Raw genomic sequence first — 27,461 nt, forward strand, 5'->3', positions numbered from 1 at the left:
TACTAAGGTGGGGAAGGTATCATATCCCCTTTTTACAAATAGAAAAGTTGAAGCACAGGAAGAACATAAGAACAACCACACTGGGTCAGACCAATAGTCCATCTAGCCCAATATCCTGTCTTCCGACAGTGGCCAGGGCCAGGTGCTTCAGAGGGGATGAACAGAACAGGCAATCACTGAGTGATCCATCCCCCATTGTCCACTCCCAGTTTCTGACAATCAGAAGCTAGGGACACTCAGATCATGGTGTTTCATCTCTGACCATCTTGGCTAATAGCCATTGATGGATCTATTCTCCATGAACTTATCAAGTTCTTTTTTGATCCCAATTATAGTTTTGGCCTTCACAGCATCCCCTGGCCACAAGTTCCACGGGTGGTGCACTGTGTGAAGAAATGCTTCTTTTTGTTTGTTTAAATCTGCTATTAATTTAATTGTGTGACCCCTAGTTCTTCTGTAATGTGAAGGAGTAAATAACACCTTCCCTATTCATTTTCTCCACACCACTACTGATTTTATAGACCTCTATCATATCCCACCCTTAGCTGTCTCTTTTCCAAGCTGAAAAGTCCCAGTCTTTTTCATCTCTCTTCATACAGAAGCTGTTAACTGACTTGCCCAAAGTCACATAACAAATCAGCAGCACAATAGGGAATAAAACTCAAGTTTCTTCCATTCTACTTCCTTACTCTAAGTTCATGCTCTCTCTCCTGCAGCAACCATTGCAGGCATGTGACAATACGCCCACAACCTTGGACACCCCATCCTCTTTTGGAGGCAGCATGGTCCCATGACGAGCAGACTGGCCTAGGAGTTACATGGGACCCATGGTTTCTATTCCTGGCTCTGGAACGGCCCTGCTCTGCAAACTTGGCCAAGTCACTTCACCTCTCTGTGAATCAGTTTCTCCAGTTGTAACATGGGGATAATGACACCTTTATGTGTAAAGCACTTTGAGATTTATGGATTAAGAGATAAGTATTCCAGAAGATCTATCATCTAAGAGATAAGTATTATTATCTTGGCAGATACCAGAGTTATCTTCTACTCCTTTGAAAAACACCACAATATCTTTAAATTCCACCTGGAAAACTAGCAGAAGTGGGCAAAGGGGCCTTGGTTTAACATGGGATAGTCCTTCTCAACATGCAGTGCCCCATAGTCCCACTAGCATGGGACATGATCACGGAATGTAGAATGCTACCCTCTGAGCCAATGTTCCTCAAACAGTGGGTCCTGGGAAAGATCTAAGTGGGTTGCACATGCCCCAGAGATGCTCCCTGCCCTGTGTTCTCACTTCCCTTGGGCAGCAAGCAGAGGCTTGGGGAGCATGATCCAGGCAGCAGCAGCATGGAGGAAGCACCTCTGGGGTGCACACAGTGGGGACAGGCTGCTAGCTGTCTGGTCCCCAGCGCCAGTCTCTTCCTCCATGCTGCTGCTGATGCCCCATGCTCTCACTTCCCCAGCAGGCAGCAGCACGGGGAGCAGGACCCAGGCAGGAAGTGGCCAGAGCCAGCAAGTGGACAGACAGTCAGCAGTCCGGTAGCCATGGTGTCCCGGTTGTGGAGAGAGAAGGGCTGTCTGGGGCTGTAGGAGGGGACAGGGCTGGAAGAGCCAAGCTTGGGAGGAGAGGGAAAGCAGAGGCCAGAAGGCTGACAAGGGGAGCAGGGGTAATGGTGGGTCTCCCCCCAAAAAAGACAAAATGCAGTTAGTCGCCTTAGTAACAGTTTAGGAACCACTGCTCTGAGTCATACTAACATCAGCAAGGGGAAAAAACAGGGCAGGAGCTTGGGGAGCGAGCCACACCTGTTTGTTCTTCACACAACGAAAATATGTTGGCTGCTGTGTGATTTTTGTGAAACCCAAGAGATCTGAGCGCCTGGTGCACGCTCATTTTTGCCAGTGATTAAGGCAGATGTGTTCTGATAGGACACTTGTGAGCTCTAACGCCCTCAGGCAATCTGGGATTTGTTGCTATGCAAAGATTTACTCACATCTCAGATCCTTGTCTAGAGGGTTTGACATGATATTTCACAGGTGTGGCACTTTGCAAATTGCAAAACACCTCCCTGGGTGTCTCATTTGGCACAATGCAGCAGACAGTACTCTGCATCTGCAGAGGATGAGCCCAAGATGGGGTTCAAAGTACATCATGTAACAAACATGCTGTTTTAAACAGGAACAATATTCCAAAGCTTTTTACTTACTGATGCCCGTTTTCTCTCTTCACTGCAGCTTTCTGCCTCTGGACAGGAATCAGAACACCACAGAGCCTCATCACCACCAGGTTTCAATGTGAAAATATACACTGAAGTCCTAAATAGGAGGCTCCTGCCACTTGCCAACCTGCAGAGAAGCTCCCAAGCTTCTCTCACTCCCACATGGCTCTCACTATCTCTACCCCTTCATTTACTGCCACCACTTTTGGTCTCATCAATTTGGCTGCTAAGGGAGTTACCCTGGACAAGGAGGTGCAGTTTGCATGTTCTTATGAACAGAGGGGGCCTATGTGTGCAGGCCACTTGCATGGGGATTCTCACACACAGTTTGCACTTCTCCTTTTATGTGCATTCTCGCACTCCCTCACATACACATGAATTGCACTCAGAATGAGTTGGTTGTAGGCTGCTCAGTCTGCATGTATCAGCAGCTCTGTAGTTTGGCAACATATTTTCAGCACCATTTTGACAGCCTAGACATGACAGCAGCCATCAGAGATGGTTTTAGGATAGTGAATTCTATATTCCCCCAGTGTCAGAGGGAAGCACTAAAAAGTCCTTTCCAACCCTGATTTTGCAATGATTTTCATAGTATGCCCCTTCGTAAGTGTAATGGGTGGCATAAAACTGATTGACAAAGAGCTCATCTGATAAAGCAAATGGCTAATAGGTTGTGAGCTTTGAATGGGCAACAACAATTCCCACTGAAGTAAATAGGAGTTGTAGGTGCTCAGAGCTTCTCAAAATCAGTCCTGAGTTTACAAGACTAGACCTGTAACTCTAATAATCATTTCCCTCCTTACTAAATTTAGGGCTTTTTAAAAACATTGATAGATTTTGCATGGCAACCCAGGAACCACAGCACAAACAATTGCAAAGCATTTCAGCATTATTGTCCTGGTTCATGATTGAGATTTTTCATTAGAAAATAGCCCAGATTTGCAGTACACATTAAAAGCATATTCTAGAGAGACCATAAATGCACAATAGAGCAATGCAGAGTTTGCAGCTGATTTAGCACAGCTCAGTAAAGAATAAAAGGGCTGGCTACACAGCTTTGCCAAGTCAGAGTAGGTGAATCAATGCCTTCACCTATCACACTGCCCCCTGGCACACACTCATGCAACCTCAACTGTCTTTTCCCTTTAGTTGGGAATGAATAAACAGACTCATGTACAAAGCGTCCCCAGCAATATTTACCCCACTAGCCATTTAAACAACAGGGATTGCGGTCAATGGGGTATGATACAGACAAACATATCTTGGAACAGATTCCAAGTGGGGTTGGAAGTTAGTTGCTGTTGGTATATCCGGCAGTTTGACTTACACAGGTTCCATCAAAGTTTGAAGCCATTTGTTCAGTCTGGTATATTCAGGCTCATGGTTTTTTTTTTCTAATGCCAAACTTTTGATTTTTTTAAAAAATATCACTTTTAATCTCCTGTACACCCAAGTCTCGATCCGAAGTAAGCGGTGGGAAATATTCCAAAAACCTGCTACTGATGCAGCATATAGTATTGATTTAAACATAAAATAGACATACAGCTTGCACTGAAATTGTGATATTGCATTCTCTAACCCAGCTCTGGAGATCATAGAAGGGATGCAGGTGTGGAGGAAAAGTGGAAAACTGGGATGGCATTCATGTTTTAACCCATATAAAACTCTGATCATCTACTCTCACTGGGTATGTTACTGTAATGTAGACATACTGTGTGTGACCTTTTCAGATTGGTAGGCCAACTTTGCAGTTATTACATTTGCATCCCCTTCCCTATTTTAACCATGTAATTTTATTCTTTATCTATCTAATACAACAACTTAAAATGAAACCTGCTGCATTCCATATTTCCTCTTATTTCTATCACAAGCTCACACTGGTTCTCTCCAGTTGCTTCTATTCCCACCAGACAGATCTTTTTAAGGTTGTAGTTTCTTCTGGAGGAAGATCAGGCATCAGTACAGGGAGAATTATTATTCTGGAATACAGTAGCATGCCAATAAGATTGAGACCCCATTGGGGTTGGTGCTGCACAAGAACATAGTAACAGTCTGTCCAGATGAGCAAAGGAACCTCCCTGACAGTCTGCTAAGGGATGTGAAAGGATTCAAGAGGGAACATCTTTCAGACTGAGATGTACACTCTGCTTTCTCTATCAGGGAGACTTTATGATTATGCTCTCTTTATTTGCCATTTTTTAAAATCTACAATAAAGACACTCAGGTTGAAATTATAGCAGTTGCTGTTTGGATACAGTGACCAGATGTCCTTTTTTCCCTTCCAAGACTTCTGCATTCTGTCCTGGAAACCTGGAACCAGGAAATGGGACACCCATGTTTATGCTCAGCACCTCTCCTAACCCACGGGTCCTGCTGGGGGCTCTGCTCAGAAGCTGTTATCCCCTGTGCCTGGGGACAGCAGCTACAACAGACTTAGAAGCACCATCCACCACCATCGGGGCATGGCCAGTGGCATTGACACCACCATCAGGCCTGAAGGAGTGAGGCCTGGCTGGCAGCAATGGTAACAGCAGCAACAGTCAAGCTTGCAAAAGTGGGGCTTGGCAGAGGCACCAGCCCAGAAGGTGATGAGAAGGCTGGACTGCTCCATGAAATGGACTGCTCCATGTCCACACTGGGAAATGGGGGAAGAGAAAGTCATGAAGGACCCTGTCCGGGGCTGTGGGGAAAGGCCAATTTGTTGTGATTTATAAATTATTTTCTCTGTTAGTGTTATTAAAGTGACTTTCAGCTAACTTTTAAAAATGACATTAGATGTTAAATTTGTTATTTTATTATTTTTAAGTGAGAAAAAAATTGTAATTAAAAACATCTCTTTTTAAATTAATGGGAGATTGAGAGTGACAGTAGATTAATCTGTTTTTATCATATTGTTACGGCAGGTGTCACTTGGTGGTGTAGTTACACACAGTCTTCCAAGTTCTTAGCCTGCAAGCAAGTTTTGGACAGGCCGACATGTAAGTCTTGGGAAGCTGTGCTGGGTTGTTGTTAGCTGGATTATGCAAGGTTGGATATAGAGGCAGCTTGGGGAGAAAGGGAGCCGTGTGAGCAGCTGGAGAATTTGCTGTCTGCCTTGGGCTCTGATAAGAATCCATTCTTGAGGCAGAATTGCTCCTTGGGAACCAGGCACTGGTGGGGCTGTGATGCCTAAAAGAAGGGATTGCCCTGCATGCTGTTCGACCATCTCATCCCAGGGCTGGTGAATGTGTGCAAATAAAGCAAATTTACACTTAGAGTACATCACCGAATTCTCTTTCACTGGAGAACTGACCTATAGGGCCCTGGACATCTGCTGCCACTCAGCACAAGGGGGAGACTGGGGTCAGTAGAGGACATTGGTGTTGGAATAAGGGGCCACAGTATTAATAAATCCGTGGCAGGTGTCATCCCTTCCCCTGCTCCTGTGCGTTTTCATTTTGAGAATGTGGCCACCTGGCATGGGAGTTGGAATCTAACACATTGCAAGCCTAGGATGCTTCTCAACCAGAGACTGCTCTCAAAAGGAGCAAAGGGATATGCTGTGTGCCTGACTTTCTGCCAGGCTGACAATGAACCACACAGCAGAAGGCACACTAACATGTCCTGGGTACAGCTGGCCAGAAACTGGAATTCCCATTCCATGGGACATTCAGAAATTTAAAAAAAATAATAATTCCAAAACGGAACAAAAATGAAATTTCAGCATTGCTTGTGTAATGTGAATACCAAAGTTTTGTTTTGCTGAAGAGCTGGGATACTGGAAGCCCTAGCTCGGGGGCAGTCCATCTGGTGGGCTGCCCCAAAACCAGGGACCCTGGGAACCAGAAAGACAGGAAGCCCTAGAGGTCCAGGCTAGCAAAGAGCTGCAAGTGTAGGAGCTGGACTCCCAGGATCCCCATCAGCCTGCCAGGTGGGCTGCTGAGGAGCTGGGTGGGTGAGTCGGCAGGAACCCAGGCAGGTTTTGAAACCTGGCAGGCAGGCAGGGCTGTGTCAGAAACCTGCAGGGTTTCTGTCAGAATTTAGTCAACAATCAATACGTGCCCCCAGAACGTTTCAATTTAGACAAATCAACCTTTTCTGATTAAAAAAATATTCCACTGGAAAATTTCCAACCAGATCTAATAATAAGACTACTTGCAGAGTCAGGTACTGCTTGGCACGAGTGAGAGTGGCCCTTGTGTTTTTATTGGGGTATTGACTTCTTGTGTAAGTTTCCCACCTACTAGACATGTAGCAGCACCTGAAATAAGCCCCCTCTCAGGCTCTCCACTGCAATCAACCTTCGCATTCCCAAGAATGATGACAATCATTAATCAGTGGTATTGAGAGGGTAACATTTTCTTTGGTAAGGTCTTTACTGCTTTAGGCAGCCACATGCACTCCTGGCAATGTCCCTAGACAAGCCTTGCTGGCGATATACAGTATACATCTTGCTTGGAAAAGACTGTCTAAGAAAGCAGCTTGCTTCCCAGCTCCAATTCCAACACCTTGTAAACTTGGCAAGACTAATAACCCATGCTGGCTGGACAGTAGGAATAACTGATGCCTGATAGATAGCCTCCTGCAAACGAACTGCACGGCACATAAGCCCTGAGCTATTCTGCAAAAGGAGGCCTTGTTGGCCTGATTTCCTTACTGTTAACAGTTAACAGACTTCCCTACCGTTCATTGTTCAGGGTCATCCTTGGTGGATCCAGGTTGGGGTTCTCCATGGACTCCATCTGAGGACAGCGTAGGAAGTAGTAGAGGGTATGGAGGGCATCAGGGGACCAGGTAATGGGCTGCTGTTGCCTGGTTTGCCGGATAGGGCTCATGCCGGGGTGGAGGGTGTTCAAACATTGCATGTGGTGCATTGCTCGCGATACCAAGTCACCTGCACAGAAGGGGACAGGAAAAGCATTTCTGAATGTTCATCCAGACCCATATGCTTATTTCCTCAGCTAAATAAAATCACTGGCAACTGAAAAAGCCTTCTGTGTGTGTAATTATTATTTACCCACTAAGCCAATAGGCAGGTCCTGGAGCTGCCATTTTACAGTTTATTTCAGTGGTTCTCAATCTGTGGCCCAATCAGCACAGAGCTGCAGCCCAGGTGACATCCTCAGGGCCACACAGATAGTAATGGATGCGGCCCACAATGTTAAATAGATTGAGAACCACTGGTTTATTGCAATGGAAATTTAATTTCCTTTTAAATTCCTAGCCATTAGACAAGCCATGGTAGAATTAAACTACTATCTAAGATGCTAAACTTGTCTGTCATCTGGGATCCATGTGATGACTTTGCATTATTTTTCTTTGCTATTTTAATACTGTTTCTTTTCTTCTGAAGCCACATCCATGGGTTTCTTGCCTGCCTTTGGCTAATGAAATACACTTTGTAAGATCCTACATCAGCACTGGGTTGGGAACATAATTTATGCAAGGGGACAGAGGCAGCGTCCATGTAGGTTGCTTGTTTTGGTTCTCCCTGTCCTCTACATGTTATGAGGCCAGACCAGTTCCCTACATTGGAGCCATCTGATCCCACCTAACTAGCCCTCAAGTCCCAACCGTCTGCCCAGGTTCTTATGACAGAAAGAGGAAAGCCTCTGTCCTAGTTGGAAGTCCCTTCTTGTTGGTGTTTGCTTCTCTTAGCCTCCTCACTGTTCTCTAGCTGAAGATTGCTTCCAAGGAGTAACAACATCCATCTCCCTTATTAAAGGGCCAATGCTTATATTTCTCTCTCTCTCTCTCTCTCTCTCTCTCTCTGATTTTCACAGACCTTGCTGGAAGTCTCTCCCTGATCCTCATAAAGGTCTCAACTCAAGGAGAAAGCATCCAGTGTCTTCTGAGCTGCTCACTTCTTGGGGATTCTGAACCCTTGTCAACCTTCCTGTGTCAATACATTGGAAGACTCCTGACCAGGCAACTGGGAGGAGGAAAATCTATGTTACACAGCTGCTACTAAGAAGATACTAACCCTTCCCCCTCAGAACATGAAGCTGCTGTGGGTTAGCACCTGCAGAGAACACCTTTGGCTATATAAATCCCAAGTGCTCTTCAGCTGACACTTGCTTTAAACATACTATACCCCACGTTACAAACACTACTGTAGCCTGACAGTAAAGGCCTCAAGTGTTACAATTTACAGTAGGGGTATTCCCGTAGCACTAGTCTGAACCACTACTATAGAATACTATATAGGCACAGAATCTATTTTTTCCCTGGGAATCTTCTGTTGCTTTATGTTCTGCAGTCCTCTAGAATCCTCACAGGAAATGTTCCTCCATTGTGTTCTATGGTTACAATGCTGGGAAAGGATGGAATTGAAATAGCCACCAACACCAAGCTGGGTCTGAGATGGCGCCGTGAACTTAGCCACACAAAATGTGAATTCCCCCCCCACCCCCACCTTGACTGCCCAGTGCAGTTCTTAGGATGATGCTAATCCACTCAAGTCTAACAGCAAAAAGACTAAGTTTACTACGATGCCTCCAGCTGAACGCTTTAGGAATTGATATTACACAGGCTGGGGAAAACACATGGCTACTTTATGTCTGAGCATTATGCAGTTATTAGTGAGTCAGATCGATGGGGTGTTAAAACCTCACTTTGCAACATGAAGCTGTGCACTCATTCGTCGCATAGTAAATTCATTTTAGAAGTAGACTCCAGAGAGGAAAAAACCTCCTAATGTCTCTGCCTTTCCAGTTCTGTTGCTCCTGAATCTTTCCCTAAAGCCCAAACATTCTTACAAGAGTCCTGTGTCTCCTCTAGCTTCTGTGCTAATCCGGAATCCTGCATGATCAGAAAAGAAATGCATCTGGAATTCAAATTTTCAGCAAAGAATAACATCCCACTCCCTACTTCTTTGGCAACCTCCCGACCATATTTTAAAATCAGTAGGTGACTATATCAGGACATCCATTCACTAGACGTAATGACTAAGCTGGCCAAAGCAGGGACTAGGAAAGAGGGAGAGGAAGCCGCATTCAATCATGGGCCCATGCTACAAAAGCTCCCTTGTGTTCCAGCATAAATAGAGGTGTGTTAAAAGAATTTGAAAAACCTCAAATTAAGGCAAGTTGCTAAATAAATGGTGAAACCACAAGCTCTGGGCCTGGCCAGCCCCTGATATTCATTAGCCTTCAGATCATGGGGACTAGGACAGTGGTGCCAGCAGAAATTTTGCAAGGAAAACCAGGCCAGGAAAACACAAATCATTCTGGTTTATTTTAAAGGGGCACTGTCAAGTAGTTTAGGCCCAAAATCTGGGGTTTGTTAACAAAAACAGATTTACGAAATTGATTATATCAGAAGCATTCTCAGGATTTCCCTCCTTCTCATTTTTATATTTTAAATTAAAACAACAAACTTTCCCCTGAAGCGTCTTCCATCCAAACTTTACTAGTGTATGACAACTAGAAAGTGAACTTGTGGCCATTTGACTAACTGCTGTTAATCTGGTGCTCTGATGAAAGCCATTTAAGCACCTATATAGCTAGAAATAGATCTTTCACCAGCACTGAAGTCACTAAGACATCGAATAAAATGCTGGAAGAGGGACATTTTATGCATAAATTAAGCATAAAACATCCTAATCTGATTTCCACAAACAGCACCCTGAAACAATCAAATTTTACATAACATGGAACCAATGCCGCTCATGCTGAAGCCAATGACAAAACTGTCATTGACTTCAATAGCAGCAGGCCTCATATTTTGTTTAAACAAACGATCAGTTACAGCTGAAACTCACTTAGTTCTGAGATGCTTCCAACGCAAGTTGCCAAGAGAGACTGTTCCAGAGTTCGGAGCTCCAGCTGGGCATAAGCATCGGCCCGTCCATCACTGCTTATGGAGCCATCATTGTAGGGGCTGAAGTAGGCAGGCAGAGACAGCACACCTGGGGAGAGCAGTGAACAGGCTTGTTACAAGTGAAATTGCAGGGCCAGGGGAATACTCCACCATTCAGGGATGGGATGGAAATACTGAAAGCACTGATTTCTGTTTGTAGTGGTGACTGGAGAATTCAATGCATGCTGCTCACTCAGCCACAGTGCTCAGAAGGTCTTTGGGACCAATTAGTGCTGTTGATTGGCAGAAGCGGAGGAGCTGAGCTCTAGGGAGCAAACACAGATACTGTTTGCAGCCTGTAAATGCTGGAAACAAAGAGTTTGTAAAATTATTTTATTGTAAAATTACAATAAAAGCTTTGGAGAGTCTAAAGAAACCTTTAAAGGTATGTCCACACAGTAAAAAAAAAAAAAAAAAAATCCCACAGCAGTGAGTTTCATAGTTCAGGTCAACTGACTCTGGCTTGCATTTCAGGGTCAAAAATAGCAGTGTAGATGTTTGGGCTTGGGCTCTAAAGCCCTCCCCCCTTGCTGGGTTTCAGAGCCTGGACTCTCACCTGAACATCTACTCTGCTTATTTAGCCCCGCAGCGCAAGCCCAAGTCAGTTGAACCAGGCTCTGATACTCACTGCTATGGGTCTTTTCTTTTTATTTAGCTGTGTAGACATACCCTAAAACTGTATATGCAAAAATGAAGTCGTGTGCCCACAGGCTGAACTTGCATAGCTGTAATGAGATTGTTGGATGCAATGGCCTGATTTTTAAGGTTGTTGAGCATAATTGCCAAGTCCAGCTGAGGTGAATGAGAACTGAAGATTCTCAGCATCTCTGAAAACCAGGTCATTAATGATCTCATTTGTGCATCTGACAGTAGGCAGTTTTGAACGCACAAGTTTAATTTTTGAACATTTGGGCAGGTAAGATTACTCTTAGAAGCTGATTTTGAAAAACTGGCCCATCAAAACTGGCCCATTTATTTGCATTTCTACAAATGACCCAAATAGAAAGTTCGATTGGAAACACCTCTCCCTCTGTTACACACACACACACACACACACACACACACACACACATTCTCTCTCTCTCTCTCTGGTTGTTAAGCATGTTTCTAAAACTGTTTCACTTTCTTTACAAGAGCATTGATGTAAAATGACTAGTTATGTCAATAACATAAAAGCAATTTATATAGTGGTGATCAGAACTCACAATCTGCTTTCTCCCCCTACTGTTTCTCACACGTTCTTGTCAGCTGCTGGAAATGGCCCACCTTGATTATCACTACAAAAGGTTATTTTTTTTCTCTCTCCTGCTGATAGTAGCTCACCTTACCTGATCACTGTTGTTACAGTGTGTATGGTAACACCCATTGTTTCACGTTCTCTGTGTATATAAAATCTCCCCACTGTATTTTCTACTACCTCATGCATCCGATGAAGTGAACTGTAGCTCACAAAAGCTTATGCTCAAATAAATCTGTTAGTCTCTAAGGTGCCACAAATTTTCATTTCAATCTGCTTTGTGAATCACTTCACAGTTCTTCCTTTGTCTATAACAAAACAGAGCCAAATTGGGTGAGTTTGGTGCGACTGGAAGGGAAGGGCGTGAGTACTGTTTAGAGCCTGTCATAACATCCACAGGCACTGAGCAAGCTTAGACAGGCAACTCAACCATTGCACTGGAATCCTGATGTGCAGCAGTTCCCATAGCCCAGTGGTTTGAGCATTAGCCTGCTAAACCCAGGACTGTGAGTTCAATCCTTGAGGGGGCTATTTAGGGATCTGGGGCAAAAATTGGGGATTGGTCCTGCTTTGAGCAGGGGGTTGGACTAGATGACCCCCTGAGGTCCCTTTCAACTCTGATATTCTATGTATCTGTGGGTTTTTTTTCCACCAAATGCATCCGATGAAGTGAGCTGTAGCTCACGAAAGCTTATGCTCTAATAAATTTGTTAGTCTCTAAGGTGCCACAAGTACTCCTTTTCTTTTTGCGAATACAGACTAACACGGCTGCTACTCTGAAACCTATGAATCTATGAATTTCACTTGTGGATCCATCACACAATTCCACCAATGTATCTCAACCCAGACCAGCCGAATTCCTTGCTATTCCAGACCTGGGACCACCTACACTTCTCTGCCAACACACCTCAATCTTGATCTGTGGCACCCTAAGCTATTCAGTCTTTTGTCCCCACACAGCTCTGCTAATGCATTTCAATACTGTCATGCAATACCCCTTCTGTTCCAGTCCTAGGTGTGGAGAGTACTTCATTCTAAATCTGCAGCCACCTCCTTTCATGCCAGTCCCCTGCCTCCCATCAAGCAGATAATTGCCAATTAACCTGCACCACATTGGGAGATCTTTGTTACTTTGTCTTGATGTTTTCTTTTGAGATTTTATACAGAATTGATCTCTCCCTCCCTCTCCCATTCAGCAGGACACCTCCTCTTCACATCCTGTACAGTGGCACAGCCAACGATTGCATCAAGAACTTCCTAGACATTCTGAGGATAAGGGAATGATTTATCCTGCTGTGTCTCTGCACTGTACATCACCGTTGGCTAATGCAGAAAACCCTGCCAATGGTCTCTAATCTGAATAATTAGGAAGCTCGAGTTCTAAGAATTAATAGAAGCAACGTATATAAACTGGAAGCGCTCTCTCACTACACTGCAGCCCCCTACACAGAGTGTGAGCCCATTTCCTTTTTCCACGTTAGTCCTATGAAAGGACATTTTAAGGCATATGGATTAAATTTACAGCAGTGGGAGAAGGAAAATGGGCTGATTTGTTAAAAGTTTCAAATGGAGCACATAACTCTAGGAAGGTGGAAAAAGAAATGGGCAGTTACAATAATAAAACAAGCAGGGCACAAACACACACACACAAAAGCTTTTGGTGCAGATCACCCTCCCCACTGCTTTCTCCCCCAATGGTTTTAACTGAAAGTTGATTGGTTTGTTTTAATTACAAATAAAGATTTTGTAGAGTGACAAATCAAGCAAATTTTCTCAGCTTTTCAGGTTATGGCTTGGCAGTTGTTGTGAATAGCTGGAAATAAAAGTGATTTATTCACTGGGAAAAGTTACTCATATCTGCCCACAAAGTATAGTAGTATTAGAGGACAAAATATTTAGGGTCTAATGATTCCGCTGGCTGGGAGAGAGGTATGCCTGTTACTTAAGTGGGAGATGAGAATGGAATTAAGTCCTTAAGGCCTGATCCACAGCCCACTGATGTCTGTGGCGGTATTCCATTGATATAAATGGGTTTGGAATCAGGCCCTTAATACACAGCAATAGCATTTATAAAATTTGTTTCCTGTTAATTTAGTAGTGTGTGCGTTTTTCACCATTGAAGGGTACTGAGTCCCTGACAGAGTCCTGAGAACCATCCCCTTTTCCCCTGTGGTAGCCTCTCCTTTCTGTAAGGTTCCACAGCACGCTCGCCATTCTTCTGAAAGAGGACTGGAGAGAGCTTCCTATGTAACACATCAGCACCCTTCCTTAACAGGCCAGAGTAATGCATTCCATTCCCGCACCGAGCAACAAGCTTGCTGGCATCTGAAACACTTTGTGGCCCGGATGAAGGAAGCAAAAGGCTAGAAGGCAACTTCAATACTTGCCGTAAACAACTGCAATACCATTGACATGAATCTCCTCTAGTTGTTAGCCATATAGGGCCTGTGATACATATGTGAGCAATTCTGATTCTCTTCATTAGAGAGCAGTGCACACATGTACCCTTCTTTCGTAAGGGTCACATTTTTACTCATTACTGCATTTTACACTCACTGCATTCTTAAGTGGAGATGAAAGGGTCCTGTAGTGGAAAGAAAGAGCACTTTGCTCACAACTTTTCAAGAGACTAACAGGAGCGACTGACTGGGCGGCAAGAGTACAATATTCACCACAGCTTGTTTACAGCCTACTTTACTGTGCTAATTTTGGTACTACTTCCATAGTCCCATCACTTCATGGGAGGTAGAGAAGTACTGTTAGTCTCACTTTGCAGAGGGGGAACTGAGCCCCAGATGGATCTGTAGCCACACTGAGTCCATTAGGGTTTGACTCATGTAGCTAGGAGCCAAATTTGATCTTGTATCTTTTAACCTGCAAGAGTCAAACATGGTTTTCATGATGGATAGAGTCAACTGCACTGCAACACGCTATTCTGACTGCAGATATCAGAAATATTCTGTAGCAGAGATAACAACACAGTCCCACCCAGAAGTGGAATAATTTTCTGAAACGGTGTTAATCTGACAAAAAAAGCAGAAACTCAGACAGATGCTTCACTTTATTTCTGAGAGACATGTGGATAATATATAAATCTCACTCCGAGCTGGAGGTGCTGATGGTGATTCTGATTTGGTAAAGTCACATGCTTTTACATGCCACTGGGATAGGTTATTATGAATGCGTCAGACTGTGAACACCTTACTCACCTTACTTTTGTATCATGACTTTGCAAAGGTGGAAGTGGAGCATATTCTAAGTGGTTAGAAAAAGAGTTAAGAGTGGCTGTGCTGCTGACTGACCAACCTTGGGCAACTCTCATCGTTTCTCTGTGCCTCAGTTTCCTCCTCTATAAAATGGGGCTAATTATGGTTACCGATCCAAGTAGTGCTATAAATCTTAATTAATATCAGTAAAAGTGTTTTGAGATTTCCAGATAAAAGATACTATAAAAATGCAAAATATGAAGTGTAAATTGTTCTGATTGAATTTATAGGGCCTGTTTATGAATTTAGATTTGGTTTTATCCATTCTTATTCATGGTTATATTGATTTTGATCAAGGCTAACTACTGTGATGGGGCAAGGCCAGATGGCTATGGAAGAGTAGTGGGAGATAGATAGATTAGCTCCAGGCTAAACAAATCCCTGGTACCAGGATAAGTGAAATGGCAGCTGCTCCAGGTCAATTAAGACACCTGGGGCCAATTAAGAACTTTCCAGAAGGCAGGGAGAAGGCTAGGTTGATTGGCCCCTGAAGCCAATCAGGGACTGGCTGAAACTAGTTCAAAGCCTCCCAGTTAGTCAGGTGGGGGTGCAGGTCAGGAGCTGTGGGAGGAAGTTGCGCTGTTGGAGAGGCTGAGTAGTACACACCATATCAGGCACAAGGAAGGAGGCCCTGAGATAAGGGTGAAGTAGAGCTTGAGGAAGTGAGGGCTGCTGTGGGGGAAGTAGCCCAGGGAATTGTACATGTCATGTCTCTAAAAGGTCAGCTACCATAGCTGATACTATTAGGGTCCCTGGGCTGGAGCCCGGAGTAGAGGGTGGGCCCAGACTCCCCCCCACACCTTTGCCCCCTGATTAATCACTGAGGCTGGGAGACAACAGAGACTGTGCAAGGAAGGATAACTTCTCCTCACGTCTCTCGCTGGCTTATGATGAAAAGGGCTCAGTAGACTGTGACCCTTGTCTCTAGAGAAAGAAGGTTTACGTGGAGGGTCACAAAAAGAAAGTGAGTACTTGTGGCACCTTAGAGACTAACAAATTTAATTTGTTAATCTCTAAGGTGCCATAAGTACTCCTTTTCTTTTTGCGAATACAGACTAACACAGCTGCTACTCTGAAACCTGTCATTATGTGGAGGGTCACAGTGAGCCTCTGAGGCTAGCGAAATCCGCCAGGAAACGCGGAACCCATGGAGGCAAGGACAGAGCTTTGTCACACTACATAAGCAAAATATAACTCAATTAGATGAATTTGTGCCTCAACATTCTCTTTTTACTTGCAATCTGGGAGTAAAACTACAGTTGACATGAATTTCAAGGGTATATTTCCCCCACGAAATAACAACCCAAAGCAACCTTTAATTACAATGCTGCAATGATCCATCAACAGCACACTTTGTTGTCTATAAGCTATTTTTTTGGTGTATGGGTTACGTTGTGTGACTCTCATCCATTCCTGGCCATGCCCTGGTATTTTGGCCACAAAACTATATATATTTATTTATTGCCAAAGAGATTAAGGAGCTAATCCAACTCCCAATGAAGTCAACAGAAGTCTTTCTACTGATTTCAGTGTGGCATGGATTAGGCCTTAAAATCACAACAATTTAAGCAGCAGCTTTCTCCGAGATTACTGGGAGATAGCACTACATACAGCAGTCCAACTGAAAACACCTTCATAGTTCTGTGATCAAGGCAAGGTTTAACAACAGTAATTAGTTTCTGATATTTTCATAGGTTTTGAAATAGCAACTGGGAATAAAGCAAGGTTGATTCTGCCTCACTTAATATATGAAATCTGTTCCAGGGCTCTTAAAAGGCAGTTACTGGGTGGAGTTCCAGTTACTGGGTGAAGCAGTTCTTCAGAATGAAACTATTCTGCTAACCTGAAGGTTTTTGAATTGTTGTCTATAATCTGATGCTTTTTAAGAGCAACTGAAAAATGCTTCTGCAATCTAAGTTGGGTCAAGGGACAGAAGACAAAAAACACCACCAACAAAAAATGTTCATACCATTCGACATCTTGTTGCTTTTAGTGGTGCAGTGGGGATGCTGTTGTGGCTGGTGGGCCATCACTTCCCAGGCAAACTGGCCATGCAACTCTGCAGTTTCCACCTGATGTGGGGTTTGGTTCAAGCTCAAAGCTCAGGTCAAATTTCTCGAAAGGTTTGAGAACTTCGCGGGTGACTCCTGGGCTGAGTTTTGAGTGAAACTGGGATAATTTGCAGTTTGGCATCAATCACATGACAATTATGGTTTGGCATCAAAAGGTGAACTAGGAGGTTTTGACTGGATTTTGTTTGGAGATTTCACGCTAGAGGGATCCAAACCCTTGTCCATGACATTTTATCTTTACGTTGTTACGCTCTCCAGGTTGTTTGCATGTGATTATGGAAAAGGACCCTCCAATGGGAAGATTTTCACTGTGTTTTCTGGACTTCATAGCACTTTAAAGCAGTTGGTACAGAAATCTGCTATAATTTAAATCTTGCATGTTGGAAGACAGCTTCTTGACTACCTTGTCAGCTCTTTGAGGTCTTCCAAATGGTTACATGAGGTTTAGAGGTGGCCTTTCAGAAGTGGTAAAGAGCCAGTGAGACTGGTCTGAAAAGCAATGGAATTTTGCCATCTGGGATTCCTTGTGGAGATTGCATAGGGCACTAACTCTATAATGTTAGAAAAGTATGACAAAGTCTAAAGAGCTTGGTTCAGGATACATTAGGCTACCGAACACATGCTATCCCATGGGGCATACGTTAGGGAGTATGGAGAGAAGAAGGGTGTTATGTGTTGCGCTTTAACTTGTTTTTAGATAAAACCAGTAAAATTGCATTTGTCTTATACATCTTTCCTCTGGACAGAACAAAAATAACCTCTTTGAAACAAGGACTATCTTTTTGTTCTGTTTGTACAATGCCTAGCACAGTGGGCTTCATGACTTCCTAGACATTACCATAACATCAACAAACAAAAACAAACATGAGACAAAGATCCATTTCAGGAAATTAAACCTAAAGATGAATTTTTGACAGCTCTGGGAGCACTCACTAGATTCAGGATCATATCTAGCCATTTACCTATCCTTAATCATGATACATTTTGTATGAGTCACATACGCACCAAATCAAAAAGTGTAAATAATACATAGGATCCATCAAGAAGATAAAAAATAAGAAAGAAAAATGTCTTCTGTCATGGGCATCAAGACAACTTTGCAATATATGTCTCGTGATTAGTGCCATACGAAATATTAACAGACGTCAAATGTTATCTCAATCAAGTAGGCTTGTAGAAGTAACATTTTAGAGACAGAAGGGAGAAATCCTGCCCCCACTGAAGTTGATGGCAAGACTCCCATTGATTTCAGTGGGGCCAGGATTTCACCTAGGAAATCAAGGAGACTCTAATCCAGAGGTGGGCAACCTGTGGCCCATCAGAGTAATCTGCTGGTGGGCCATGAGACAGTTTGTTTACATTGACCGTCCGCAGGTACAGCTTTGCGCAGCTCCCAGTGGCTGTGGTTCACCATTCCCAGCCAATGGGTCCCGCAGATCCCAGTGGCCGGGAACAGCAAACTGTGGCCACTGGGAGCTGCGGGCGGCTGTGCCTGTGGACAGTCAATGTAAACAAACTGTCTCGTGGCCTGCCAGTGGATTATCCTGACGGGCCGCAGGTTGCCCACCACTGCTCTAGTCCAATTGCAACTCTAATTACCCCGTTTGGGTGGGACACAGAGACAGATGTTCTTTTTCTACAAAAAGTGCCGTAAATCTTAAACATATTGAGTGGTGAGGGACTCTATTAATTTCTGTCCCGCAACGCAGTACCATGGTACACTGATTCAGAACGGACTCAGAACAAAGAGGACCACCTACCAAATCACTACCATCTCCTGGACCTCTTATTTTTCTCCTTGGCAGGCTCTCATCCAAGTATATGAAAGCTTAAGCCTACTTGGTTTTATGAAATCTGACATCATCACAGCGATAGTCTACTGTTCTTTCTGACAGCAGAGTACACCAAAGGAAACCAGCCAACCAAAGGTGTTCCTCTGCTAACATATACAAATGTAGACATGTCAGGTTCTGAGATCAGATACAGTCATGTATCACCCTGATAGGAAGACAGGAGTTGGGAAAAAAGCTGTGATGGGAGAAGAGTGCTTATAACTGCTAACTAACGGGAAAGTAACAATTTTGCATGAAGTGATTACAAAACAGATGGGCACATCATTCAGTGGGGCTCTATCAGCAGTAAGAGAAATCAAAACCAATCATATGTATGAGCATCCGCATTTAACAATCATACCTTAATTCAAAACAAATGAGGGAAGGAGACAGTCGGAGGGAGAGAAAGGCTTAAGCATTGAGACAGAAGGGTCCTTGGATTATCTACAAGTGCACAGTGGTGCATAGTTTAAGAGCCACTGTCTTAGCTGTTCAGTTCTGGAAACTGCTGGGTACAGAACAGATCAATTCACACACCCACACATTAAAATGAGTTTTGTGGTCTCACACTGATTGCTTTTGGCCATCTTTCCATACCACGCCCCTCACATACATGCACAACTGGCAGCCTCTTCTGAGGGACAGCCAGGGCTCCATTTGACAATACCAGTCAGGACCGTGGTGCACAAGCATAGCCAGGAATGGGAGAGTAGGGGGTGCTGTAGTCAGGACACTTGTAGAGATGAGGGGCTAGAGATTTCGGGGCTAGAGTAAAACAGGAGAACTGTATATCAGGATTTAGGGGTGATGGCCAAGGTGAGGGGTTGTTGCCAAGATTGGAACAGTTGTGAGTGTTGAAGGTCATGACTGTTTGGTAGAGGAGCGTGGGGAAATTTTTACAGTGCCTATCTGTACTACATTTAGCTCTAGGCAGAGCTCTCAGTTTCATGAGTGGAACATACTTTGTGTCCTAATGCACACATCAAAGACTAATACTGGCAGCCATAGTTTGTCTGGGCTTAAGTAACATGTTATCAAGAGCCAACATTGTCTTCTAGAAAACAATCTGGCCATTATTAGCAAAATATCAATAGGCATTATGTGGCTCAAACATAAAGATGTCCCAAAACTGCAGGCTTAAGGACATTATCTCTCTGCAATAACTTGTCTCACCAGCCCCAATGTTCCATAAGTATGTGAAACAGAGTTTACAAACTCTGCAGCTCTAGGGGAGCTATTACACTAACATTCGATGTACACTATAGTACAGAAAATCTGTAAGGCCCACTGTCAGTCAGCACAAATCCTTAAATGCCTGGGTAATCTCACGGAATTAATCATGCTTTCTGTTAATACTGGACTGTCAGAAAACACAAACAGGTTTTTATTTCACCCATCCTTGAAATACAATCATCTCTGGGGTGAAACATGGCTGCCATGCTACATCAGCATCAAATAACTGTTTTGGGAAAAGGAGCTGACCATTGAAAATGCTGGGGTTGAGCTGGAGATGGAAGGTATAGGTAGGATACTGGAAGTTCCCTAGTGTGGCTGGAACAAATGGCATTCCAGATGATCAAGAGTGGATAGAAACTCTTTTTACATCATATTCAAAAGCTGACATGAAGACGGCAGAAGGGCAGCACACTACCAGCAAACACAGCAACAGGGCATTGGTTATTGTCTCAGAGAGAAGCATGCTACTTACTCAATCACCAGTCCTACTTCCCATGCCATGGTGAGTTTTCCTTGGAGGTCTCCTGTCTAACCACTGACCTGGCCTGATCCCAGTTGCTTAATTTTATATAATCTGATGAACGCATATCCTGAGCTGGTATTTTAAAGGATAATGGAAAAACAGGTAAGTTTCCATAAAGTTTATCATAAACATACTTCGCAATCTGGAGCAGTCAGAAAGGCTAATAGAAAGAACCACTAGGAAAAGGATAGATAATAAAACAGAAATCATCATAATGCCACTATACAAATCCATAGTATGCCCACTCCTTGAATAAATTGTGTGCAGTTCCAGTCATCCCCAGCTCAAAACACACACATTAGAATTGGAAAAGGGCAACAAAAATGATTAGGGGTATGTAACAGCTTCCATATGTGGAGAGATTAAAAAGACGGGGACTGTGCAGTTTAGAAAAGAGATGACTACGTGGGGATATGCTAGAGGTCTATAAAATCATGACTAGTATGGTGAAAGTGAATAGGGAAGGTGTTATTTACCTCCTCACATAACCCAAGAACTAGGGGTCACACAATGAAATTAATAGGCAACAGGTTTAAAACAAACAAAAGCACAGTCAACCTGGGGAACTCATGGCCAAGGGATGTTGTGAAGGCCAATGTATAACTGGGTTCAAAAAAGAATTAGATAAGTTCATTAGCCAAGACAGTCAGGGACACAACCCCATGCTCTGGGTGTCCTGAAATCTCTGACTGCCAGAAGCTGGGACAGGAAGACAGGGGATGGATCACTCAATTGCCCTGTTCTGTTCATTCCCTCTGAAGCATCTGGCCCTAGCCACTGTCGGAAGGCAGGATACTAGGCTAGAAGGACCATTGGTTTGACCCAGTATGGCTATTCTTTTGTTATTATACATCACCTTTTATCTGAGGCTCTCAGTGCTGTGGCAGGAGGGCCACCATCATTACCTCAATTTCATAGATGGGGAAACAAAGTCATAAAGAGTTGAAGTGAGTTGTCCAAGCTCACAAAGGGAGTTAATGCCAGATCTCTGCATTGCCCACATCTCTGCATTCAGAGCCACTGGTTAGACCAAGTTTGCCGATATTGAATCATTGTTCTATTGTCAACTAGCCCAGATTTTAAGTAAGTGGCATGGCTGTGTTTTAACTTGGGTCTAGAAAACTATGCTCACTGTTTTACAGGCTATGATAAAGTCATTTGAAAATGTGGTCTTTGATGTCATCATAATACATTAAAAAGAGACTGAGGAACTAATATTTTCCCTCAATTTCTAGAAATTGAATTTTTTTTGTAGTGCAACCATTGCAGTTACTTGAAAAGAATCTGATGTGCTCAACAAACACAATCTCCAAGCGCAGGGCCATTCTCTCTAAGATCACCAGCATTCATGGCATCATAATTTCCATGTGGAATTTGAGGGCATAATAGGACCCTGCAACTCAGCAGTAACAATAGGTTTTGGAATAAACCCCCTGTGCTTTTACAAATTTCTGTTTTCAGATTCCAATTAGACTCATTAAAGAGCAAACCCTCTACAAGGCTGTAAATATCACATGGACAAATGAAGAGAAGCTTTATGAGGCACAGTATATTTGCCACAAGCCTTCTGGAAGAAGTGAAGAAAACAGACACACTTGCCAACAGTGAGTGCAGTCTAATGGGTAGAGCAGGAGACTTGGCGTTATGCTGCCAAGGTTGTATTTCCAGCTCTGACACTGACTTGCTGTGTGACCTTGGCCAACTTACTAGATTCCCCTGTTTCTCAGTTCACTTAACTGTAAAATGGGAATAATACTTCCCTACCCTCCAGGATGATTTGACAGAAGCTGCTTTCTTAAATCATCTAACTTCTCCACTCATTCAGAATCATACCCATACACCTCAGTAATGTTCCCTTATCCAATATGTACCGACAATTTTCTTATGGTCCTTTTTTAGTTAATAACATTAACATCTTTAATTTAGTTTTACCCCAAAGAATCCAAAGTACTTTGCAAAGTGTGCATAGGGATCACCCCACTCCATCCGACCCAAAATGCAGTTACCTCTGGGGTGAAACACAGTAGCTCTAACAATGCATGACAATACAGCTTAGGATAGGAAGAGACAGGATTTATCCAGTTGAAACTACAGAGGGGAATGTGAGAAGGTAGAATGGATTTTAGGCAGGTAAAATAGATTTTGGCTAGGACTCTGGGATTACATAGTTACTCTTACAAAACATGCCATAAGAGATTTACTTGTCATCTAGGGTGACCACCCATCATGAATTGCGCAGGACAGTCCCAAAATGCAGAGTTCAAGTCCCAGTCTCGGGCTGAATGACTTACGGAGATCATTTGTCCTGGATTTGCTGCAGCACCACTCCATGCCTGCCTGAGGCACAAGGGCGGCACCAGCCTCTTCCCAGTGTGGGGGAGGCTGACGTGGGCCTTAGTCCCTCACTCCGGGCAGATGGAGGGTCTGGGGCTCCCTACAGCTGCCTTGGCTCCCTGGGCATCTCTTCCCATGGCCCGGCTCCAGCTTTCAGTTTGGCTAGGGGGCAGGTCCACAGAGAGGGGTGGGGCTCCTTCTTGTGTCACACTTTTGCCATGAAGGAATATTCTGGAATAGCTAATGTGCATTAATATATTCCACAATAGTTATTCCAGTCAATTTCCCTGGGTAGTTAAGACCTTAGTCTGATTAAACTAATCCACATTCTGGTCTTTCCTGGTTGGATTTAATATACCATTACAGTAACATTAAAAATAGATCATCTATTAATCAACATCAAAACCATAATTACATCAATCATTTGGAATTCTCTAAGCATGAGAAATAAATAATTCTGTACATCTCAAATTAAAAAATAAAGCTTTACAAAAGGACCCTCCTCCCCTTTTTACAATTTAGAAAGCAATTCTAACTACCTCCCAATATTTAGGAGGCTGTAGGTATGAGCTGCTTTAAACTGTAGGTTGCTACTAATGGTATCTCACTCTACACATATTTTTAATATTGTAACAAATCCATGACCAAATAAGAACTTCACGGTGACAGAATTCAGATCCTCCTGTTCCTAAAGGACAAGCGCCTACCACGTGAGCTAAGGATAATCTCCATTAGCAGTATAGTCCCTATGATGCACAGTGGTACCAGACAGAATCAGAACTGCTCAATACACGATACTGTCATTACAATAGCTGTGTAGAACCGGGTAACATTTTTCAAATAGATTATTCACCAAAAAATGCAGTTTCAGTTCACAAAACTATTTGTGAATTTGACACAGATTTGCTAGATTGGGGATTTAAGCACCATTTACGCCCTGGGTCTCCCACATGCCAACTGATGCCCTAATCATTAGGACAAAGGCCATAAAGGAGGGCACTACCTCCACCTCCGGTGATGTTGTGACTCTAGTCCTTTCAAGATTCCCAGAAACAAAATGTTTTGGATTAAACAACATAACATGTTTCCTTAGACATGAAACAGACTTTTCAGAATTCTTCAATTTGCCAAAAATGTCTGGATTCAATATACCCTGAACCACATTTTTTCTTGATTTTTCAGAACTGCCAGTGAACTGAACAATCGGTTTCTCGCCCAGCTCTGTAGATGAACGAATAAGTTATAGCACTGTTGCCTCTGATTCAGTTCACCTGGTACAGTCTAGGAAAGTGGACTATGAGGGGTCAGGCTGATGTCTCAATTAGATAGTCATGTGCATGTCATTCAGGTAAACGCAAATGACTCATAAAAGGATGGGATTGTCAGTCATTGACTAAAGCTAATCTGTGTCTAGCCGATGTGAAACTGAAGGAACATTCATCTCTAGGGCCATTTATTTTAAAAAAAGCAATTGAAATAAATGACACATGCAATACATTGCAGTTTCACACACACAGTTAACTTCCAATGTACCGTACTCTGTTGACACTCCGACTACAATAAACAATGCAGTCAGGAGAGGTAAACTGGTCAGACCACCATTAACCTGCATGCACAGCTCATTAATCACGAGGCCTCACCATTTTTACAGAACTTGCCTGGGGCTCACATTAAAATGTCTTTGTGAGCTCAAGTTTTGGAATAAACAAACATCAGCACTTCCCTGGAAAGAATGTTTGTGTCTGAAAACAAAACCCATGTGCCTCTTGACAGGGTTATTTACATGGTCCAGAATAATTTGGACAGTGCTAAAGGTCTGTGTCAACTGTATATTGAAAAAGAATCCATTTGTCTTTTGATTCCGATTTACTCAAATAAATACTTGGAAGTATTTGGCAGGCCACTTTTTCTACAATATGGGATATTGTTCGCTTAATAATAATGTTTTGCATGTCTATATCTTCTCCCATTCAAAAATCTTAGAAAACTTTTTCAACAAAGGCAATTACAAAAAAGGCTCACAAGAACCCTAGAGTCAATGAGAATTCCACTCATGCAACAGCCGTAGGCTCAGGCCCTCTCTCTGCTCTTCGGTGAACTACTCTCTCAGTGCTGCCCTGCTCTGTCTCCCCTTATCTACTTCCATGCTCACTCCTCTCTTTCTATCTTATTTCTTTCCATGATGTGCGTCAGTTTCTCTGGCTTTCCAGGGCCTATTTTATTCTACTTCGTTGCTTATGCTCTCTCCCCTCATCCACACCACACAATCAGGGACACTGCCTTTCCACCAGTGCCAAATATGTCGTATATACAAGAACACACCCCCTACCTATTTTTGAACAGTGCCATTTCCCTCTAGAGTAGTGACGGGACAATCAGAATTTGGCAATATCTTTCAAGCTCTGCATTAAACATCCATTACTATGCCCTGTCTTTGCTCTCAGATCATCTAAAATAGAGGCACTTTTTAATCCATAAATCCTTGGTCATAGCCATTTATAGTTTGTAAAACAAGCATAACTTGTGTCATCACCAACGGGCAACCTTTCTTTAGCCTCCATTAGGGCTCTAAATATAACTCGTCCAAGCAGCAATTCAGTTTCCAACAGTGCCTCTTTGAGTTTTGTTTTTAAAAGAAAGTTTGGCTATTGTCTTATTTCTAGACATTTACATTAAGAATGAAATACTTAAGTACTTGGTCAGAGATTAATAAATCCATAGCGTTGTTTTAATACTCTAAATAGTTATTCAAAAAAACCACACACACAAAAACAAAACAAAAAATTCCACCAAAGGTTGCTGGAGTTTTTATTATAGAATAAAGGTCTCTTTAAAAAAAAATAACCCCCAAAAACATGGAAAAAGCAACACTGCGAATACCACTCAGATTTGACAGTTATTTAAAGAGTTTAGAATCATTACCACATCCCAAGTTGCTAACATGCCAGCTACATTAGAGACTGAGAATTAGTATCTCCATGAATTTTAAAAACATGGGAGAATACAGTCTACTACAGCCATTATATTTGTGCACAAGCCCATTTTGGGCTCAATTACTTAATATATACTTTGCCAATGTACCGCCTTGCTGTAGTTCAGTGGTTTTCAACCTGGGGTCCACAGACTATGCCTAAGATTTCCAAAGGGGTCCGCACCTACATTTGAAATGTTAAGTGGTCCACAAATGAAAAAAGCTGAACACCACTGCTGTAGTTCTTTCATAATGGAGGGTGGTGCTAATTAGACTGTGCTGCCTAGGAAATATATCCAGAGAGCCCGACCTAATTAGAGATTTATGCCATTGCCAGGTATTCTTTTCTTGACACTTGGAGTGCAGCTCTTTGTGGAGAGAACCTCCTTTGGCTGAGGCACTGACAACACAATGAATCAGACTGTCACATGGCAAAGGAAAAAGAAAGTCTCTGCAGGGCTAGGGCAGGAGAGGTTCACATTTTTGCACAGACAGCGCACAGGGAGGATGACAGCCCTCACTGAGGGAAGGGATTGCATTCACTCACACACGTATATACTACCACTGTGTGGCTCACACTCAGACAAAAGCTTTAGAAAAAGAGGAAGATGCCTTGGCAGCAGCATATTGAGTGTCCCAAACACAGAGGCTGCTGACCTCACAACTCTGACTGTTGATCTCTAGTGGATAGAATCAGAACTGCTGCATCCTGACTCATAGGCCCTCTACTACTAACAAAGATGAAGCATCTGAGGCTTATCCTTCTGGACTAAGAAGATCAAGTTCCATGCCCACTCCTGTTGGGAAGTCCTGCGTGACCTGCTGGGGTACAACAAAGGGATAACTCCAAAGTCTTCCATGATCATACATTTGTTACACTATTATCCAGTCTGATAAGCAACTCAGAGATCTTTGCAAATAATCATGAATTACACTTTGGAACATGCCCTCCGATGAGACAACAGATGTATAGAAATTGAGCAACTTGCCCAATGTCACAGCAGGTCAGGGACAAGGCCAGGTCAGGGACAAGGCCATTGTATCTTGTTCAATACACTGGAAGGGCTACAGCAGCACAGCTGCACTGATGCAGCTGCGCCGCTCTAGTGCATCTGATGAAGATGCTTTGCCAACAGGAGAGAGCTCTCCCATCGGCATAATAAAACCACCTCCCCAAGAGGTGATAGCTATGTCGATGGGAAAAGCTCTCCTGTCAAAATAGTGCCATCCACACCAGTGCTTAGGTCGGTGTAACTTGCGTTGCTCATGGGAGTGGCTTACTCACACCCCTGAGTGACATAAGTTATACCAACATAACCTGTAGTGCAAACAAGCCCTAGGACTACCACAATCTATCAGAAGACATGAGTGAGGGGAGGGAAAGAAAAGGACTTCATCAGAAGGCCAGGTGGTACTAATACAGTATTAGTACAAAGTGTCTGCAATACTGGGCACAAGCACAAACATGACCACTAAGTGGGTATTTGGCTAGCAATAGCTTTTATAGTGTTTCAACAGATTACAATAGACACTGAATCTTCTTGATAGCCCTACATTTGGCAAGAGAGGAAAGTATGCTGTCGAAGGAAGATCTTTTTATTGCCAGGGATGTTAATGTGACTAGATTATTCTGATAGGTAAATGCTGACAGCAACAGATTCTCTCTTTAAAATGCTACTTTATGAAGTAGTCAAGTCAAACTGTAAATTAAAGGTGAGATTCCCACTCAGTTATCCTTTTGTTGATCCCGCAGTTAATGCAAACGATGATGCTCTGGGTGGTGATCCCCTCCCAAATGGTGATTACGTGGTACCCTGCACAGCCTCACTACTGATGTTCAATAACAAGCACACCATGGAAGTGCTCCAGAACCAGTCAGTGATCTATTAGGTGAGAAGGTGAGATCAATAGCATGCGACCGATCACCTTTTG

The 27,461-nt window shown here is 43.2% G+C and overlaps 1 protein-coding gene across 1 annotated transcript in view; it reads right to left on the reverse strand.

The window, feature by feature from the left end:
- ABTB2 (ankyrin repeat and BTB domain containing 2) overlaps positions 1-27,461 on the reverse strand; it is a 205,972-nt gene that overhangs the window by 60,927 nt on the left and 117,584 nt on the right. Inside the window, exons 2-3 of the mRNA XM_038406248.2 lie at positions 9,961-10,107; positions 6,882-7,092 (exon numbers count right to left, since the gene is read on the reverse strand). Of these exons, the coding sequence (XP_038262176.1) occupies positions 6,882-7,092; positions 9,961-10,107 (358 nt within the window). The remainder of the gene's footprint in view (positions 1-6,881; positions 7,093-9,960; positions 10,108-27,461) is intronic.

Source organism: Dermochelys coriacea, chromosome 6 (genome assembly GCF_009764565.3).
Source record: "Dermochelys coriacea isolate rDerCor1 chromosome 6, rDerCor1.pri.v4, whole genome shotgun sequence".
NCBI classification, from domain to species: domain Eukaryota; kingdom Metazoa; phylum Chordata; order Testudines; family Dermochelyidae; genus Dermochelys; species Dermochelys coriacea.